The sequence below is a fragment of the Haemaphysalis longicornis genome, unplaced genomic scaffold (assembly GCF_048455015.1).
Source record: "Haemaphysalis longicornis isolate Haplotype H1 unplaced genomic scaffold, Haemaphysalis longicornis Haplotype H1 scaffold_4, whole genome shotgun sequence".
NCBI lineage: Eukaryota > Metazoa > Arthropoda > Arachnida > Ixodida > Ixodidae > Haemaphysalis > Haemaphysalis longicornis.
Window position 1 is genome coordinate 188963342 of NW_027526361.1, and position 20655 is coordinate 188983996.

The window sequence follows — 20655 nt, forward strand, 5'->3', positions numbered from 1 at the left end:
TTCGGGGCCTACGGTAAAGGCAACTGCACAAACATTATTCAAGCAAGGCTCAGTTTAGCAGCTCAAAGTACTGCAATCCAACAAGTAAACAAGGAAATGAAACTAACTGAAATTTTTATCGTAAACTGTAAAACGATTTCGCAGGGTGAGATCGCAAACCGGTCGTCAGCACGACCACACATTCTCGTTCGATAATACTGCAGGAAGAAACATAAGGGCTGCTCATCAGATATTTGCGGGGCCTACGGTAAAGGCAACTGCACAAACGTTATTCAAGCAAGGCTCAGTTTAGCAGCTCAAAGTACTGCAATCCAACAAGTAAACAAGGAAATGAAACTAACTGAAATTTTTATCGTAAACCGTAAAACGATTTCGCAGGGTGAGATCGCAAACCGGTCGTCCGCACGACCACACATTCTCGTTCGATAATACTGCAGGAAGAAACATAAGGGCTGCTCATCAGATATTTGCGGGGCCTACGGTAAAGGCAACTGCACAAACGTTATTCAAGCAAGGCTCAGTTTAGCAGCTCAAAGTACTGCAATCCAACAAGTAAACAAGGAAATGAAACTAACTGAAATTTTTATCGTAAACCGTAAAACGATTTCGCAGGGTGAGATCGCAAACCGGTCGTCAGCACGACCACACATTCTCGTTCGATAATACTGCAGGAAGAAACATAAGGGCTGCTCATCAGATATTTGCGGGGCCTACGGTAAAGGCAACTGCACAAACGTTATTCAAGCAAGGCTCAGTTTAGCAGCTCAAAGTACTGCAATCCAACAACTAAACAAGGAAATGAAACTAACTGAAATTTTTATCGTAAACCGTAAAACGATTTCGCAGGGTGAGATCGCAAACCGGTCGTCAGCACGACCACACATTCTCGTTCGATAATACTGCAGGAAGAAACATAAGGGCTGCTCATCAGATATTTTCGGGGCCTACGGTAAAGGCAACTGCACAAACATTATTCAAGCAAGGCTCAGTTTAGCAGCTCAAAGTACTGCAATCCAACAAGTAAACAAGGAAATGAAACTAACTGAAATTTTTATCGTAAACCGTAAAACGATTTCGCAGGGTGAGATCGCAAACCGGTCGTCAGCACGACCACACATTCTCGTTCGATAATACTGCAGGAAGAAACATAAGGGCTGCTCATCAGATATTTGCGGGGCCTACGGTAAAGGCAACTGCACAAACGTTATTCAAGCAAGGCTCAGTTTAGCAGCTCAAAGTACTGCAATCCAACAAGTAAACAAGGAAATGAAACTAACTGAAATTTTTATCGTAAACCGTAAAATGATTTCGCAGGGTGAGATCGCAAACCGGTCGTCAGCACGACCACACATTCTCGTTCGATAATACTGCAGGAAGAAACATAAGGGCTGCTCATCAGATATTTTCGGGGCCTACGGTAAAGGCAACTGCACAAACGTTATTCAAGCAAGGCTCAGTTTAGCAGCTCAAAGTACTGCAATCCAACAAGTAAACAAGGAAATGAAACTAACTGAAATTTTTATCGTAAACTGTAAAACGATTTCGCAGGGTGAGATCGCAAACCGGTCGTCAGCACGACCACACATTCTCGTTCGATAATACTGCAGGAAGAAACATAAGGGCTGCTCATCAGATATTTGCGGGGCCTACTGTAAAGGCAACTGCACAAACGTTATTCAAGCAAGGCTCAGTTTAGCAGCTCAAAGTACTGCAATCCAACAAGTAAACAAGGAAATGAAACTAACTGAAATTTTTATCGTAAACCGTAAAACGATTTCGCAGGGTGAGATCGCAAACCGGTCGTCAGCACGACCACACATTCTCGTTCGATAATACTGCAGGAAGAAACATAAGGGCTGCTCATCAGATATTTTCGGGGCCTACGGTAAAGGCAACTGCACAAACATTATTCAAGCAAGGCTCAGTTTAGCAGCTCAAAGTACTGCAATCCAACAAGTAAACAAGGAAATGAAACTAACTGAAATTTTTATCGTAAACTGTAAAACGATTTCGCAGGGTGAGATCGCAAACCGGTCGTCAGCACGACCACACATTCTCGTTCGATAATACTGCAGGAAGAAACATAAGGGCTGCTCATCAGATATTTGCGGGGCCTACGGTAAAGGCAACTGCACAAACGTTATTCAAGCAAGGCTCAGTTTAGCAGCTCAAAGTACTGCAATCCAACAAGTAAACAAGGAAATGAAACTAACTGAAATTTTTATCGTAAACCGTAAAACGATTTCGCAGGGTGAGATCGCAAACCGGTCGTCAGCACGACCACACATTCTCGTTCGATAATACTGCAGGAAGAAACATAAGGGCTGCTCATCAGATATTTGCGGGGCCTACGGTAAAGGCAACTGCACAAACGTTATTCAAGCAAGGCTCAGTTTAGCAGCTCAAAGTACTGCAATCCAACAAGTAAACAAGGAAATGAAACTAACTGAAATTTTTATCGTAAACCGTAAAACGATTTCGCAGGGTGAGATCGCAAACCGGTCGTCAGCACGACCACACATTCTCGTTCGATAATACTGCAGGAAGAAACATAAGGGCTGCTCATCAGATATTTGCGGGGCCTACGGTAAAGGCAACTGCACAAACGTTATTCAAGCAAGGCTCAGTTTAGCAGCTCAAAGTACTGCAATCCAACAAGTAAACAAGGAAATGAAACTAACTGAAATTTTTATCGTAAACCGTAAAACGATTTCGCAGGGTGAGATCGCAAACCGGTCGTCAGCACGACCACACATTCTCGTTCGATAATACTGCAGGAAGAAACATAAGGGCTGCTCATCAGATATTTTCGGGGCCTACGGTAAAGGCAACTGCACAAACGTTATTCAAGCAAGGCTCAGTTTAGCAGCTCAAAGTACTGCAATCCAACAAGTAAACAAGGAAATGAAACTAACTGAAATTTTTATCGTAAACTGTAAAACGATTTCGCAGGGTGAGATCGCAAACCGGTCGTCAGCACGACCACACATTCTCGTTCGATAATACTGCAGGAAGAAACATAAGGGCTGCTCATCAGATATTTGCGGGGCCTACGGTAAAGGCAACTGCACAAACGTTATTCAAGCAAGGCTCAGTTTAGCAGCTCAAAGTACTGCAATCCAACAACTAAACAAGGAAATGAAACTAACTGAAATTTTTATCGTAAACCGTAAAACGATTTCGCAGGGTGAGATCGCAAACCGGTCGTCAGCACGACCACACATTCTCGTTCGATAATACTGCAGGAAGAAACATAAGGGCTGCTCATCAGATATTTTCGGGGCCTACGGTAAAGGCAACTGCACAAACATTATTCAAGCAAGGCTCAGTTTAGCAGCTCAAAGTACTGCAATCCAACAAGTAAACAAGGAAATGAAACTAACTGAAATTTTTATCGTAAACCGTAAAACGATTTCGCAGGGTGAGATCGCAAACCGGTCGTCAGCACGACCACACATTCTCGTTCGATAATACTGCAGGAAGAAACATAAGGGCTGCTCATCAGATATTTGCGGGGCCTACGGTAAAGGCAACTGCACAAACGTTATTCAAGCAAGGCTCAGTTTAGCAGCTCAAAGTACTGCAATCCAACAAGTAAACAAGGAAATGAAACTAACTGAAATTTTTATCGTAAACCGTAAAATGATTTCGCAGGGTGAGATCGCAAACCGGTCGTCAGCACGACCACACATTCTCGTTCGATAATACTGCAGGAAGAAACATAAGGGCTGCTCATCAGATATTTTCGGGGCCTACGGTAAAGGCAACTGCACAAACGTTATTCAAGCAAGGCTCAGTTTAGCAGCTCAAAGTACTGCAATCCAACAAGTAAACAAGGAAATGAAACTAACTGAAATTTTTATCGTAAACTGTAAAACGATTTCGCAGGGTGAGATCGCAAACCGGTCGTCAGCACGACCACACATTCTCGTTCGATAATACTGCAGGAAGAAACATAAGGGCTGCTCATCAGATATTTGCGGGGCCTACTGTAAAGGCAACTGCACAAACGTTATTCAAGCAAGGCTCAGTTTAGCAGCTCAAAGTACTGCAATCCAACAAGTAAACAAGGAAATGAAACTAACTGAAATTTTTATCGTAAACCGTAAAACGATTTCGCAGGGTGAGATCGCAAACCGGTCGTCAGCACGACCACACATTCTCGTTCGATAATACTGCAGGAAGAAACATAAGGGCTGCTCATCAGATATTTTCGGGGCCTACGGTAAAGGCAACTGCACAAACATTATTCAAGCAAGGCTCAGTTTAGCAGCTCAAAGTACTGCAATCCAACAAGTAAACAAGGAAATGAAACTAACTGAAATTTTTATCGTAAACTGTAAAACGATTTCGCAGGGTGAGATCGCAAACCGGTCGTCAGCACGACCACACATTCTCGTTCGATAATACTGCAGGAAGAAACATAAGGGCTGCTCATCAGATATTTGCGGGGCCTACGGTAAAGGCAACTGCACAAACGTTATTCAAGCAAGGCTCAGTTTAGCAGCTCAAAGTACTGCAATCCAACAAGTAAACAAGGAAATGAAACTAACTGAAATTTTTATCGTAAACCGTAAAACGATTTCGCAGGGTGAGATCGCAAACCGGTCGTCAGCACGACCACACATTCTCGTTCGATAATACTGCAGGAAGAAACATAAGGGCTGCTCATCAGATATTTGCGGGGCCTACGGTAAAGGCAACTGCACAAACGTTATTCAAGCAAGGCTCAGTTTAGCAGCTCAAAGTACTGCAATCCAACAAGTAAACAAGGAAATGAAACTAACTGAAATTTTTATCGTAAACCGTAAAACGATTTCGCAGGGTGAGATCGCAAACCGGTCGTCAGCACGACCACACATTCTCGTTCGATAATACTGCAGGAAGAAACATAAGGGCTGCTCATCAGATATTTGCGGGGCCTACGGTAAAGGCAACTGCACAAACGTTATTCAAGCAAGGCTCAGTTTAGCAGCTCAAAGTACTGCAATCCAACAAGTAAACAAGGAAATGAAACTAACTGAAATTTTTATCGTAAACCGTAAAACGATTTCGCAGGGTGAGATCGCAAACCGGTCGTCAGCACGACCACACATTCTCGTTCGATAATACTGCAGGAAGAAACATAAGGGCTGCTCATCAGATATTTTCGGGGCCTACGGTAAAGGCAACTGCACAAACGTTATTCAAGCAAGGCTCAGTTTAGCAGCTCAAAGTACTGCAATCCAACAAGTAAACAAGGAAATGAAACTAACTGAAATTTTTATCGTAAACTGTAAAACGATTTCGCAGGGTGAGATCGCAAACCGGTCGTCAGCACGACCACACATTCTCGTTCGATAATACTGCAGGAAGAAACATAAGGGCTGCTCATCAGATATTTGCGGGGCCTACGGTAAAGGCAACTGCACAAACGTTATTCAAGCAAGGCTCAGTTTAGCAGCTCAAAGTACTGCAATCCAACAAGTAAACAAGGAAATGAAACTAACTGAAATTTTTATCGTAAACCGTAAAACGATTTCGCAGGGTGAGATCGCAAACCGGTCGTCAGCACGACCATACATTCTCGTTCGATAATACTGCAGGAAGAAACATAAGGGCTGCTCATCAGATATTTTCGGGGCCTACGGTAAAGGCAACTGCACAAACATTATTCAAGCAAGGCTCAGTTTAGCAGCTCAAAGTACTGCAATCCAACAAGTAAACAAGGAAATGAAACTAACTGAAATTTTTATCGTAAACTGTAAAACGATTTCGCAGGGTGAGATCGCAAACCGGTCGTCAGCACGACCACACATTCTCGTTCGATAATACTGCAGGAAGAAACATAAGGGCTGCTCATCAGATATTTGCGGGGCCTACGGTAAAGGCAACTGCACAAACGTTATTCAAGCAAGGCTCAGTTTAGCAGCTCAAAGTACTGCAATCCAACAAGTAAACAAGGAAATGAAACTAACTGAAATTTTTATCGTAAACCGTAAAACGATTTCGCAGGGTGAGATCGCAAACCGGTCGTCAGCACGACCACACATTCTCGTTCGATAATACTGCAGGAAGAAACATAAGGGCTGCTCATCAGATATTTGCGGGGCCTACGGTAAAGGCAACTGCACAAACGTTATTCAAGCAAGGCTCAGTTTAGCAGCTCAAAGTACTGCAATCCAACAAGTAAACAAGGAAATGAAACTAACTGAAATTTTTATCGTAAACCGTAAAACGATTTCGCAGGGTGAGATCGCAAACCGGTCGTCAGCACGACCACACATTCTCGTTCGATAATACTGCAGGAAAAAACATAAGGGCTGCTCATCAGATATTTTCGAGGCCTACGGTAAAGGCAACTGCACAAACGTTATTCAATCAAGGCTCAGTTTAGCAGCTCAAAGTACTGCAATCCAACAAGTAAACAAGGAAATGAAACTAACTGAAATTTTTATCGTAAACCGTAAAACGATTTCGCAGGGTGAGATCGCAGACCGGTCGTCAGCACGACCACACATTCTCGTTCGATAATACTGCAGGAAGAAACATAAGGGCTGCTCATCAGATATTTTCGGGGCCTACGGTAAAGGCAACTGCACAAACGTTATTCAAGCAAGGCTCAGTTTAGCAGCTCAAAGTACTGCAATCCAACAAGTAAACAAGGAAATGAAACTAACTGAAATTTTTATCGTAAACCGTAAAACGATTTCGCAGGGTGAGATCGCAAACCGGTCGTCAGCACGACCACACATTCTCGTTCGATAATACTGCAGGAAGAAACATAAGGGCTGCTCATCAGATATTTTCGGGGCCTACGGTAAAGGCAACTGCACAAACGTTATTCAAGCAAGGCTCAGTTTAGCAGCTCAAAGTACTGCAATCCAACAAGTAAACAAGGAAATGAAACTAACTGAAATTTTTATCGTAAACCGTAAAACGATTTCGCAGGGTGAGATCGCAAACCGGTCGTCAGCACGACCACACATTCTCGTTCGATAATACTGCAGGAAGAAACATAAGGGCTGCTCATCAGATATTTGCGGGGCCTACGGTAAAGGCAACTGCACAAACGTTATTCAAGCAAGGCTCAGTTTAGCAGCTCAAAGTACTGCAATCCAACAAGTAAACAAGGAAATGAAACTAACTGAAATTTTTATCGTAAACCGTAAAACGATTTCGCAGGGTGAGATCGCAAACCGGTCGTCAGCACGACCACACATTCTCGTTCGATAATACTGCAGGAAGAAACATAAGGGCTGCTCATCAGATATTTGCGGGGCCTACGGTAAAGGCAACTGCACAAACGTTGTTCAAGCAAGGCTCAGTTTAGCAGCTCAAAGTACTGCAATCCAACAAGTAAACAAGGAAATGAAACTAACTGAAATTTTTATCGTAAACCGTAAAACGATTTCGCAGGGTGAGATCGCAAACCGGTCGTCAGCACGACCACACATTCTCGTTCGATAATACTGCAGGAAGAAACATAAGGGCTGCTCATCAGATATTTTCGGGGCCTACGGTAAAGGCAACTGCACAAACGTTATTCAAGCAAGGCTCAGTTTAGCAGCTCAAAGTACTGCAATCCAACAAGTAAACAAGGAAATGAAACTAACTGAAATTTTTATCGTAAACCGTAAAACGATTTCGCAGGGTGAGATCGCAAACCGGTCGTCAGCACGACCACACATTCTCGTTCGATAATACTGCAGGAAGAAACATAAGGGCTGCTCATCAGATATTTGCGGGGCCTACGGTAAAGGCAACTGCACAAACGTTATTCAAGCAAGGCTCAGTTTAGCAGCTCAAAGTACTGCAATCCAACAAGTAAACAAGGAAATGAAACTAACTGAAATTTTTATCGTAAACCGTAAAACGATTTCGCAGGGTGAGATCGCAAACCGGTCGTCAGCACGACCACACATTCTGGTTCGATAATACTGCAGGAAGAAACATAAGGGCTGCTCATCAGATATTTGCGGGGCCTACGGTAAAGGCAACTGCACAAACGTTATTCCAGCAAGGCTCAGTTTAGCAGCTCAAAGTACTGCAATCCAACAAGTAAACAAGGAAATGAAACTAACTGAAATTTTTATCGTAAACCGTAAAACGATTTCGCAGGGTGAGATCGCAAACCGGTCGTCAGCACGACCACACATTCTCGTTCGATAATACTGCAGGAAGAAACATAAGGGCTGCTCATCAGATATTTGCGGGGCCTACGGTAAAGGCAACTGCACAAACGTTATTCAAGCAAGGCTCAGTTTAGCAGCTCAAAGTACTGCAATCCAACAAGTAAACAAGGAAATGAAACGAACTGAAATTTTTATCGTAAACCGTAAAACGATTTCGCAGGGTGAGATCGCAAACCGGTAGTCAGCACGACCACACATTCTCGTTCGATAATACTGCAGGAAGAAACGTAAGGGCTGCTCATCAGATATTTGCGGGGCCTACGGTAAAGGCAACTGCACAAACGTTATTCAAGTAAGGCTCAGTTTAGCAGCTCAAAGTACTGCAATCCAACAAGTAAACAGCAATGTCCGGTGCAATGTTGGGAGCGCCTGTCCTGTCCTCTTTCTTGTGCTCGTCTATTTTTAGCTCAAAAACCATGTCGCAAATGTCCGATATGACGGAGGTGGACCTGAACACATGTACTTGTTATTTGTAACCCTGGTTACATGTTAACGAAGCTTCATTTAATGAAGCACTCAGCGTCGAAATCTGCTGTATGGGTTCAAATCTTGGGGTAGAGGCCTTTTTTTATTGGCCGAATGTGAATTATTTGCCTATTCGCCGACGACACGGCGGACACTACGGAGAAAAGACATGTAGGTGAGATCCGTAGGTGCGGGAGAGACGTCCCGCGGTCCACTATCTCTGATGAACTGGAGCACCGTCGCCCACTGCGTCCACCTCGTCTCGGCCTTCCTTACTGCATACAACGATACTTGTGAGCTTAAAGCCGCGCCAGAAGGTTTTTTGCGGCCCATTTATGCAGTCAACAACACGTGAATAGCGGATCATGACAATGCCTCCTAAAAGGAGGCATTGATCATGACGATTTCTAAAGTATAACTAATGCGCAATTACAGATAACGCCAGAAACCATGGACGTGCACGGCGGAACTGAAGCTGAAACTGTCTCGAACTCCCCCAAAATATACCACAAAAGAAAATTTCCCGCATTTCCCCGAGGGGAAGAATGTGAAAGTGCAAATGCACGAGTTGAATTTGCGCGGTTCGGTAATGTTCGCGAAAGAGAGATCACACACACACACACAACTACAAAGAAAGAAAGATGCATTTATTCACAGACACCTATTTGTGTTGTCGTTGTACTTGATTGCTAGAGCGGATCTCAGCTTTGAAATTTCGTGTCAGTACTCCTTTAAGCGGGTGCATTAGCCCTTCTCACGCCCGATTCCTGGCCAATCCCCCACGTGGGTATGTGCCATGTCAGCGGCCAGGCAGCGCGCGCCCATCTCCCCCCGTTGCCAAGGAAGACGAGGAGATTCCTGGCCAATTCCCCACGTGGGTATGAGCCATGTCAGCGGCCAGGCAGCGCGCGCCCATCTCCCCCCGTTGCCAAGGAAGACGAGGAGCGCGCGCACCCGCAGCTGTTGCTATGTGGACGGACGGCGGTCGCCGGAATTCAGGGTCGCTTATAAAGTGCATTCGCATTTAAAACACAATTCTCATTACTTCACTTCATGCCTTCAGGCGTTCGGAGTGGGTGCACGCCCTCCATACCATCGCAGACGCGCAACTGAGAGGCGCTTCTCCCTCAGCTTCGGAGCTTGCCTTGCTCGTTTCTGTGTAATCAGAGGCGCGTCCGAGCATTAAGCGGATTCGGCACTGTGCCTGCAAGTTGCCGGTGATATGTCAACACCACGCCTACGAAAACTTGCCAGCACGTCAGTGGCTGTCGGCACGCAGTCTCTAAACTAACTCATAATGCAATTATTATTGCAGCGCAAAATGGTGAATGCAGTAGAGAAAACATCACCTATACTAAAAGAAATCAACTGCCAAAAACAATTCAACTGGAGATTTGAACCTCGTGCTACGATGCACTGCGAGTAGTGATTCAGAACACTAGTCTATGCCAACGCCACCTGCTCCCAAGAAACGGGCTTCGTTGGGCGGGGTGATTCAGCATACCAATCAGTCATGCGGCACTTCTACAAGCTATACAGTCCAATCACAAAAAATACATCATAGGGCACTCCTGTAGTATCCCGAAAAGGCAAGAACCGCATTGTGCGAAGGGTTGTAACCATGTTCCTTTTAACAGTTTGTTGCAAAACATCCCAATAAACACCGCCTCCAGGGACAAAACAAAGTAACAATTAATGGTTTATAGTTGATATAGGCGGCAATTATCCGAGTAAGAGATAGGCATTCCTTTGTCGCGCAAGCATATTTTCACTAAGAGTTTTGATGTAAGCAACTTAAAGAAATTTGTTTTGCGTCCTTAAAATCACCACAAATATGTTATCGTTAGAGACTGCCTTCTTCAGGCGGGCAAAAATACATTGCAAATGTCCGATCGTACTGCTGGCCTCGGCCAGCAGCACGATTGCCAGAAGTGTTTCCCGTACCTTGAATTTACGCTTTAGAAAAATGGTATTGGTTGATTTTTTTGTCTTATTACCTACATTAAATTTCCTGAACCCTCTACTTTATATCGGCCTTAGATTTTCTACTAGCGTACCAGTTGTGCGGGCAAATGCAGCTTACTGCCCCCGTTAAGCGAACTCAGCGAAGCGTCGTAAGCGAATATACGTATTGCATGTGCGCTAGCGTAGAGATATTGACTTGGACTTTTTAGAAACTAGCAAAATAAGCCACATTCTTCCGGGCACAATTCTTGTCATGGCTAAGTTTTAACTGAGCGAATGAATTGCGACGACCCGCCGTCCGCCTGCCTAAGGTAGGCGAACCGCTGTAGGCCCAGTCAAGCTGACCCTACAAAAGTAAGCGTCATACGAAACGTCATTGAAAATCAGCAAGGAAGATGCAGAGATTATAACAGAAATTGAAAAAGTAATTTTTCTACTGAGAAAATCGCGTAAACGCACCCAGTGGTCGAAACCTAGTCGAGGGACTCCAGTCGATAATCTCCACAAGTAATCCCGCCATGTTTACACACCACTTCACCGTCCCCTTTAGGTAATTCCACTCCCCTACACAAGGTGCTGTTTATGGAACAACGTCACAGGTCGTCCGCATATGTTTGGGGCCATTCCTGTTGTTCAGGCAGCATATTCCTGCTTTCCGAAAAACTCCGTTCTCTGTCACATCTGAGCTGCGTTAGATCGGTGGTTTGGGCTGGTTGGTTCATACTAACTGAATTCAAAACAGCGCAAAAAGTCCTGCAAAAACCACAGGCGTATGTCGTCGTTCCTTGTCCCGTCTTTTTGCGCTTTTTTTAATTTTGTTAGTCACATTTAAATGGTTGAGGAATTTGGCGGGTATTTGGAACCCTCGTCCGACACCATGGCCAATACAAAATCTCGCCGGTATAGCCGTCCGCTAAACCATCCAATACGTGCTCAGACGTCCCACAGACCAGTTGAAACGTTCCGCCGCAGTTCTACCGCAAATATGTGTCTTCGGCTTCCACAAGAAGTGAACAAAAATATAATCGTGACGTTTCGTCTTGGAGCTGCAATAAAGAACTCAATAGGGTTTCACCGAACCGCCGTCCAAACAGGGCTATGGTCAGTTGCTGGGAAATCGAGGCCCGAGAACAACACTTTTGTGGAAGGGCGGCGTAAATGCACTGCACTGTCGCTCTTCGGGTCAATATCCCGTCGTTATTCAGCTTACTCAGTTCCTTAAAACATTTGAACAATCACCGAAGAACCAATCTCAGACTTCCAGGCTTTATCCTTTAACTCTGGTGATACCTCTATAGCGCGCAGTATCGCGCAGGATCCAAAGGCGCCACAGTAAAATGGGGCAATATCTGATATTTCTAAATAGTTATGCTCCCTGGTAGAAACAGTGAAGTTATTTGAATGGCATAAAGGAGACCTGTGCACTCCCGCACACCCACCTAAATTGCAAATGAAAATAGCGAAGTGAACAATTGAGGAAGTGAATGTTCGCATATTACGTCGCATTTTAGCATGTCCTCTACGTGTTCCTCAATAACACGACGCTCGGTGGAGGACACACGATACTGTCGCTGCCGCAATGATGCGTGGGTGCCAGTGTCGATCTGATGCGAAAACGCCGACGGGCGACCGAAAGGAGTGTTATGGCAGTCAAATTATGTAATAAGCGCCGTAGAACATTCATTAGTTGGTCCCGTTGGGTCGAAGTAAGGGCGTCGTCAATGGCTATGAGCAACATAGTCGTATCAGGCGCGGTATCACGTGAGCAACCGGAGCTAAGCGCGGTGATGTGAACGGACGAAATGTCTTTGGCTACATTGATAACAACGGAAGGGTCAACGTCTTCTATAAGGCCAAGGCATTCACTGCGAAAGAGTTTGATGGGGCCCAGAGTCGGGTTTGAAACAGGCACAGAACAGGAACCGGGTTTGATGTCGGAGACAGCGAACGGCAGTGTGAAGCATTTGGGAAGCGATAAGAGGCCAGAAGGAGCGAGTATGACTGTGGCGTCCGAAACACTGGTGCAGGACAACGGCACAAGCACAGATGAATCCGGTGGAATGTCCGCGTTGTCAGCAACAAGCAACTTCATGGCGGCTTTCTCACAATGGTTTTCAAGTACCGGAAATAGCTCTATTTCAGCGCGCGCGCAGTCAATGATGGCGTGATGGCGTGAGAAGATATCCCATTCGAGAATGAGATTGTGAGAGCACGACCACACAACGATGAGCTCGGTGATGTAGACGACCCTTAACCCGAGCAGTGCATGCGGCCAGCGGTTCCACAGGTTGCGAATTGGCGGTGCAGAGAGTAAGTCCATGTATAGGTGTCGTAACTTTTCGTAGCGATCGGCAAAATCTATCGTCAATAAAAGAAACCGCAGGTAAAGCATCAATAAGCGCCAGAGTGGCAACACCATCTACATACAATTCGATTAAATTAGGCAGCGAAGAAAGAGGGCTTTGGCATTTCGACGGTGACGCAGTTTTTTGCCTCCGGAGCTGTGGCGTCTAGTTTTCAGGCTGACTGGTCGCACGGCGACGGCGCATCGGCGTGAGTGAGCGGCATCGTGGAGACTGCGAGCGAGGGCAGGCGAAGTCACGGTCATCGGACGGGATAGGTGTCGTCGATAGCTGGACTGGGGAGTGCTTCATGGGCGGTGAGGGCACATAGGGAAAGGACCACGATGACTCACGCGTACCCGTCGTGCTACGGCGGCAGTAGCGTGCCCCTTCTCCCGCCATCCCACACGAATAGCAGATAGGGCGTTGATCAGGGGTGCACGAAGGATTTGCGAATGGAGACGCCGGATGCGGCGCGACACGCGTGGACCGGACGCGTTGAACGCCGACAGGAGCATGACTCACAGGGCTTGCGCAAGTAGGAAAGTTACGGTACGATTCCAGTAAAAGATCGTGCCACGATATCGGCATGTGTAGGACTGGGTCGCCGAAAGCTAAAGCAGCGGCCATCGGCGTTTACGGCATGATATCGGCTTATGCCACTGGAGCTACCGCAGGATAGGGCTGTCGGGTACTTGGAAGTGCATCAGCGATTTGTTGTTGTATAACGGTCTTGAGGGCTGGGGCTAGATCAGAGTGAGGCTGCTTCGCTACGTCGCTAACGAGGGCAAGCTTACGTGCCACCTCTTCGCGAAAAATCTGCTGAATTCGGGCGAAGAGTACACCGCTATCAGGAGATGCCAATCACCAAAGCGAATAGGCTTCTTCCACGGGTTTTCGAGTGAGGGCCCACTCTTTGCGGAGTTTATCGAACTGTTGGCGAACGCTGATAGCTTCAGCAATGGTCCTAGGGTTTTTCGCCAGCACCATTTGGGAGGCATCGTCCTCTATGCCTTTAAAGATATGCTTCGTTTTCTCTTCCTCGCTCATAGCGTTGTTATCCTTCTTACACAAATTGAGGATGCCCTCAATGTAAGATGTAAAGATTTCGTTGGTTCGCTGAGTGCGTTCGCGCAAATGCTGTTCAGCACGCAGTTTCCGGATTGCTGGGCGCCCGATCACTTCAGCCAAGCGGGTCTTGAAGTCTGACCATGTGCGGATACCAGATCCGTCTATCTTCGTCTATCTCTACCCGCCAAACGGTTTCAGCGCGTGCACCATAAGGAACTTCCAAGCAGCCTAAATTAAGCTCCTGGCACCACCAGGGATCGGAGCGGAGCGAGAGCCCGTCGTCTTAACCACTAAGCTACGTCCACGCATGGAGATGGGGACACAGATGCTGGTTTTAATTCAGCGGCTGAGGAGAAGTAGGGCGATTTGGAGGCGACACATGAAACAAGAGTGACGGGGAGGAAGTGAGGGATATGACGCAGTAACCGCGCCTGCCGGCCTCTCCTCACCCTTCTAAAAACGCTCCTCTTCGTTTTCTTTCTGCCGACACAAAGCCAGGCTAGAGCGGCGGCATCCGGTGCTCACCACGGCTGAAGCGGAACCCCTCTAGCGACGCCTGAACTTCATCGCAGGCTGCCATGGGGAGACCGTGCAAAGTGAAAACTCCAGGAGAAGAGCGGGAACACAAAGCTCGGCGGAAACAACAGTAACGTCCCACTCGCGAGCACCGTAAGCCCGATCCAACAGTTGCTGCTAGTGCCACGTCTGTGAATTCAAGTGACGTCGCATGGCCAATTCTTGTGGGTGTCGCTTACAGCTTTGCTTTCCTGCCACCTTCACAGCGTGGATTGGTGAATATTTTTTTAAACGTAATGAGACCCGTTGTGTCGCCCTCGATTTTATGTAAAAATACCAGAGGCTTTCGTATATCACGTAAGGATATATGGGTTCCTTTTCAGCGATACAAGTGTGCAGACTTAATTTATTCTTCTCGGTGGCATGACGCTGTTCAGAGCATTTTATGTCGTCGCACGACGATATAAAATGCTATAAAGTAAAAAAATTCAGCGTGCCCCATGATTGCCGGAATGGTGAAAAAAAAAAAAACTCTCAATAGGCTGCAAACATTATACATCATGTGTATTGGACTAATTGTTTCTCCTTATTAATGCCGGAATAAATTAGGGAGCCCTTCAACTGGATTATGTACGTACATTGATGATGAGCGCATCCAAACTGCTTAGAACAAGAGTGCTCACCAATATGATTGATTGTATGTTTTAACGCACCGACGCAACGCACGCGACGACCCCGCAGTAATGGACGGCTACAGATTAATTTTGACCACCTGGGGATCCTTAACGTGCCACGAAATCTCGTACACACGAGCGTTTTTGCTTTTTGCCTCCATCGGAAAAGCGGCCGCCACGGCTGGGAATCGAACCCGCGTCCTCGTGCTCAGCAGCAGAACGCCTTAGCCACTGAGCCACCGCGGCGGGTGAACCAATATATACATCGGCTCTGGTTGAAGGCAAAGTTACAGAAAGTTTACACCGAAATCTGTGTTTGTGCGGGAAATTGCAATAAATTAATAAATGCGAACTTTTCTCGTTTCTTGCTCTAAAAGAAACACACCAGATGTTTTCCCGGCTGCTTATGTTCACATTATTTGACTGTTACGCCATTTTATGAAATTACTCCCGATTGTTCTAAAAAAAATTGGCTGCATCTGCTCCTTTCGTTGCAAATGTCGTCAAAAGACGATAGTTTTTGTAGGCATTCGCCAAGGAAATGCCACCCATCGCTTTACCGCTCACCTCTCATGCTGTTCCTGTTCCGTCGTGCTCATCCCCAAAGTGAACACACTAAAGGTTTGCTTAAGGCGATTTGAATTTACCGCTTTCTACTGCTACAGGCAGGGTTCCTCGATGCCAGCGGTGTAATACGGCGGAGACGCGCGTGAATGGAGGCGGCCCACTACAAGGTTTATAGAACCGCGTGGCCGTGCTCCACGTGCGTTCCAAGCAGAACGTGGAACCTAGCCAGAGGAACCTTTCGTTGTTGTTGCCGCGTGATTTTTCATATTCCGCCAGGAGGCGGCCGTTTTCTGCAGTATATGTACAATATCATTTTCTATAGAAAAACCAACCAGCCAGGAATTTTTTAATAAAGGAACACTGCAAATATCCCTTGTGTACTAATTTCCTGTCTTTTGCGTAATGCCTTGTTCTTGTTCAACAAAGTTGACAAGTATGAACATATAGACCGCGCTGAGACGTTTACATTTGGCTGTGACTATATAAGACTATTGCGCAGTAAGCATTTTACTTTGGCCGGTTGGCTTAATCGAGTTACAGACAGACAGACGGTCAGACAGACAGACAGACAGACAGAAATTTCTGGGTTTAAGTAGCCCAAGAAAGACTATCGTCTTTAAAATAGCTTTCCCACATTACAACATTCTTACTATCGTTGCACACATATAGCGCCGTAAAGTAAATGAAAAGCGCCTGTTTCATTTAATCTTCACTGTATCGGTGACGCAAATGCACTGAAATTTGCTCACGCCTATTTTTCCGATAGGTCAGTGCCTTGTGGTTGTGTGTGTGCGTGTTGCAAACTGTGCACAAAGGGAACAAAACTTGAACGTGCTTACATATGGCTGAATTTTAGTTACTTCTGCGCAAGCAATTACGGACGACCGAATCTACAGGCGCAGATAGTTTTTAGAGGCTCTACGAACATCAGTTTCTTAAAACAAAAAATATCCCAGGAAGTCTGAATAAAATTTAGTGCGCGTATAGATGGAAAGCTTTAGTATACTTGCGCTGTGTTTCGGCCCTCTGATATGAAATATTAGCCCGGCGTTGGCCTATCAAAATCGGCAACAATATAAAAAGTTTTCTTCTTAAAACGTTTATTGGTTATGAGGTGTAACGCCCCGACCGTACAAAAGCGATGGGGCACGCCATAGGGGAGGGATTTGGATTAAGTTTGAGCACCACCCGCCGCGGTGGCTCAGTGGCTAAGGCGTTCCGCTGCTGAGCACAAGGTCGCGGGTTCGATTCCCGGCTGCGGCGGCCGCTTTTCTGATGGAGGCGAAAAGCAAAAACGCCCGTGTGTACGAGATTTCGGCGCACGTTAAAGATCCCCAGGTGGTCAAAATTAATCCGGAGCCCTCCACTACGGCGCGCCTCATCGCCTGCGTTGCGTCGGCGCATTAAACCCTACAATCAATCAATCAAGTTTGAGCACCTGGGGATCTTTTAACGCTTGCCGAAATCTCGAACACACGCGCGGTTTCGCTTTTCGCTTCCATCAGAAAAGTTCTCCAAACCTACTTATTTATAAAGTATGACAAAGCTGGTAATTAGTGGCTTGGAACTTATGTGCTGTGTAAGAATGCAAAAAAGGATTTTTTGCTTCTTGGTAAACTTGGTCAACTTGTAATGTTAGAAATGTAAGTTCCTGTTAAGAGAATGGGAAGTGTAAAATTAAATTCCCTTTTTTTCTGGTGTGCATGATTTTAGGTTATATGAGCTGAAGCCCAGTTTATATATTTCGACTGCCAACTTTGACAGAACTTACGAATTAATAAGAGATCGAAACAATAACCAAACCTTCATCAACTTCTTGTTTCACCGAGATATGTTGTTCACGGACTAAAAGTACAGTTTCAGAAATCGCCCGAGATGGGCTTCACTCCACCAACCAATCAGTGCCACCAAATGTGCGAATTTGACGAATGAAGAAGCCCAGCACTCAATTAGAGTGCAAATTAGAATCCGCGCTGAGACAGGAGTGCAAGGCGTGCACAGACACTGTGGTCCCAGTGCAAATTATGTTATTTACTCTAATGGCACGCTCTGCCCCGTCTTTCGCTCAATTCGCACATTCGGACCCGCTGACTGTGGGTTCTAGAGCGTTGGAGTGAAGCCAACCTGCTGCGGTTTCTTAGAGTGTATTCGTAACACTGTTCCACCAATCCAGGTGGAACGCCACATTACCTGTGTAAATAGGTCCCCGATCCGCGTGTGTAGTTGGTACATTGTTCCAAATAGCTATAAGAAAGGTCGATCTGCTTGTTCGTATCAAACACCGTTAGATATGAAATATGTTGAATATTTTTTTGAAAAGTTGTTCCTTTGCCATATGGATGTTGTTTGGAACCCGATTAAGAATGTATATATAGTTTATTTTACACTAAACTGCAAACGCTGCACTGCACTGCAGTGCAGTGCAGTTTTACACTGCAGACTGTTACATTGCAAACAGTTCTTTCCTCCTGCTCAAATGGTGTTTATATCATGTCAAGCGCGACAAGCGTTTGGCTTCATCGAGTATATCAAGATGGCATGCCATTAAACTTAGACCCACCAGGCCTCGCGAGCGCCGGGCAAAGTAACCTTGCCTGGGATGACAGCATCCCAGGCGGGGATGTCACGGTTCATGTGACCTTATAGGGCTGGCTGCACCCTGCACTCACCCTGCATCCGCACCATGGAAAGAGAACACCAAGAAAAAATACGGCACCGGACGCGCCGCCGAAAGAGCCGCTCATCACGATGGACGCCTGCGAAGAGAAGGCGGGAACAGGGCCTGAGCCCATGGGATCTTCTAACTCAAAGAACCACGGAAGTTTAGAGCATGTGGTAAGAAATTGAAGTAATTAATGTTAAGCATTTGATGCCCATAACTTTATTTTTTTTTGCTTAAGACTGTCAAAACGTTTTTATGATCGCTAAAGACTGCCGAAATCACTAGTACGAAATCACACAAAAAAAATGTTGGTTCAATAGGACGGGCACAATAACCCACTGGGAACTGGAGAACAGTGGACACTCGATGCCGATATATCAGTCGAACAAGATGGCTACCTTGGTCAGCATGATTTACTGCTCACGGGGAGACAATAACGTAAAGGTTTTATTTGTAATAACAAGGAAAGTGCACAATTTCGCTCACCTGTCACTAGCCCATCGAGCCCCTGGGCTCCATGCGGGTTCACAGTAATAAAAAAATACTTTTTTTTGCACAAGGAAGTACGTGCTGCCCTCTCTCTTTTTATTTTTGAACGTCCGGGAACCTTTTCTGTCAATAGATGTTGTTATATACAAACAAACACAAAGTGCGAAAAAAAAGTATTGTTTGAGTTGATGCTCCTGAGCGACTTAGGGCATCAAAGGATTACTTCAAAGCCCTCACGTGTAGGAGCGGTTGACGGGGACTTGTTTAACGGTGGAACCTGAACTTGCGTTAGACGAAACTTTCTGAAAAAAGTCACTGATGCTTAGTGTGCTCCCTAATGTAATATTTGTGCGCAGCGCAAACGGCAGTTTTCTCGGTCGCGGCGCATATCTGCTTTGTTTTACGAAATGATCGTGTGATGAGCGAAAAGCTTGCGACGCGCGCTTCTCTGCCGTTATCTCGCAGCGCGTCGCCGCAGCCGAGCATGTTGAAAATCGGGTTTGAACTCGTCCCCCATAAATGTCACGTGATTCGGATGAGCCACGAAGGGAGTAAGAGCATCTGGCGAAAGTGTGAGGGGAGAAAGCTTCTCGGCGGCGACGTATGGTGAAAATGTGAAGGGGATGCAGTTAGAGAGATGACGCCATAGCAGAGCATGCCGCCAGCCCTCACCATTTCGCCAGTGCTCCCACAAGCGTCTAGTGCGTGCTGAGCATACCGCCCCTCACACTTCCGGCACACATTCATCCGGAAATTTCTTTCTTCTTCGCTTGCTTGGTTACAACGGCTTCGCCGTTGCCGCCGCCACAGTAGCGCCCGCCAAGGTTGTGCGTAGTAAAATTAAGGTAGCACATCTTCCAAGCCTCTGCCAGTCGAGGTTGGCAAGATTGTCCGGCCTTCGTTAATTCGGAATTTTGGTTAATTTTGATGTAGTCCAAACCGTGCATTGTTCTATTGGTGAAAACTCATTAATTCGGAGGGAACCGGTAGCACCTTCGTTAATTTGGTCTCCCGACCGAGTTCAGGTAGGGAAACAGCAGCCTATCCCGAATTAAATGGGGCCCAATAAGCGAGGTTTTGCAGTAATTGTGCTGAAGCCGCCCTATGATGGTTTCCTTTTTGGTGGACATTATGTGCGTGTGCTTTTGCGTCGATTCAAACCGCGACCGACAATTACATATATGTGCAAATCACATCCATTTAAATCTAGCCATTGAGAAGCTGGTTACAGATCATTGGTGCCTGAAAGATTCAGATTTGGGAAGCACGTCGGCTACATTTCTCGGAGACGTCTATTGTTGTACGAGGAAGACGCAAAGTGCATCTCAAACGTGTACTCCTTGGACCCACAAGAGGTTCCGAACCTGGGTTCTACGTTCTCCCTTTTCTCCAATATTTTTAGTAGTGCTTAAAGTACATACTATTTAAACACCCTTAACTGGAGGCCACCACCTTTACAAGCGATGACGTGCTCTGCTAGATGCGAAAAAATAAACAATGCTTTGTATTTCAGCGCTTCTGTATTGCACTCCATGGTACTGGTGTCAGAGGCGATGGGTTTTAGCAAGAGTGACGCCATAACTGGAGCCTACTTATTTCCTGTTATGATATAAATAATAATGCGAATTACATCGATGAAGTTGTTTTCTCATTTTCGGGGCTCCCTTGGACGCGCAGAATCCATTAGAAATCTCCAAACGAACTGGATCACAACGGCCAATCATTTTGGT

The 20655-nt window shown here is 45.9% G+C and overlaps 1 protein-coding gene across 7 annotated transcripts in view; it reads right to left on the reverse strand.

The window, feature by feature from the left end:
* Positions 1-20655, reverse strand: part of LOC144179594 (sodium-coupled monocarboxylate transporter 2-like) — a 213792-nt gene that overhangs the window by 64006 nt on the left and 129131 nt on the right. For all 7 annotated transcript variants that reach the window (XM_077708012.1, XM_077708010.1, XM_077708007.1 and 4 more), the window contains one exon: positions 18444-18530. In XM_077708012.1, the coding sequence (XP_077564138.1) occupies positions 18444-18530 (87 nt within the window). The remainder of the gene's footprint in view (positions 1-18443; positions 18531-20655) is intronic.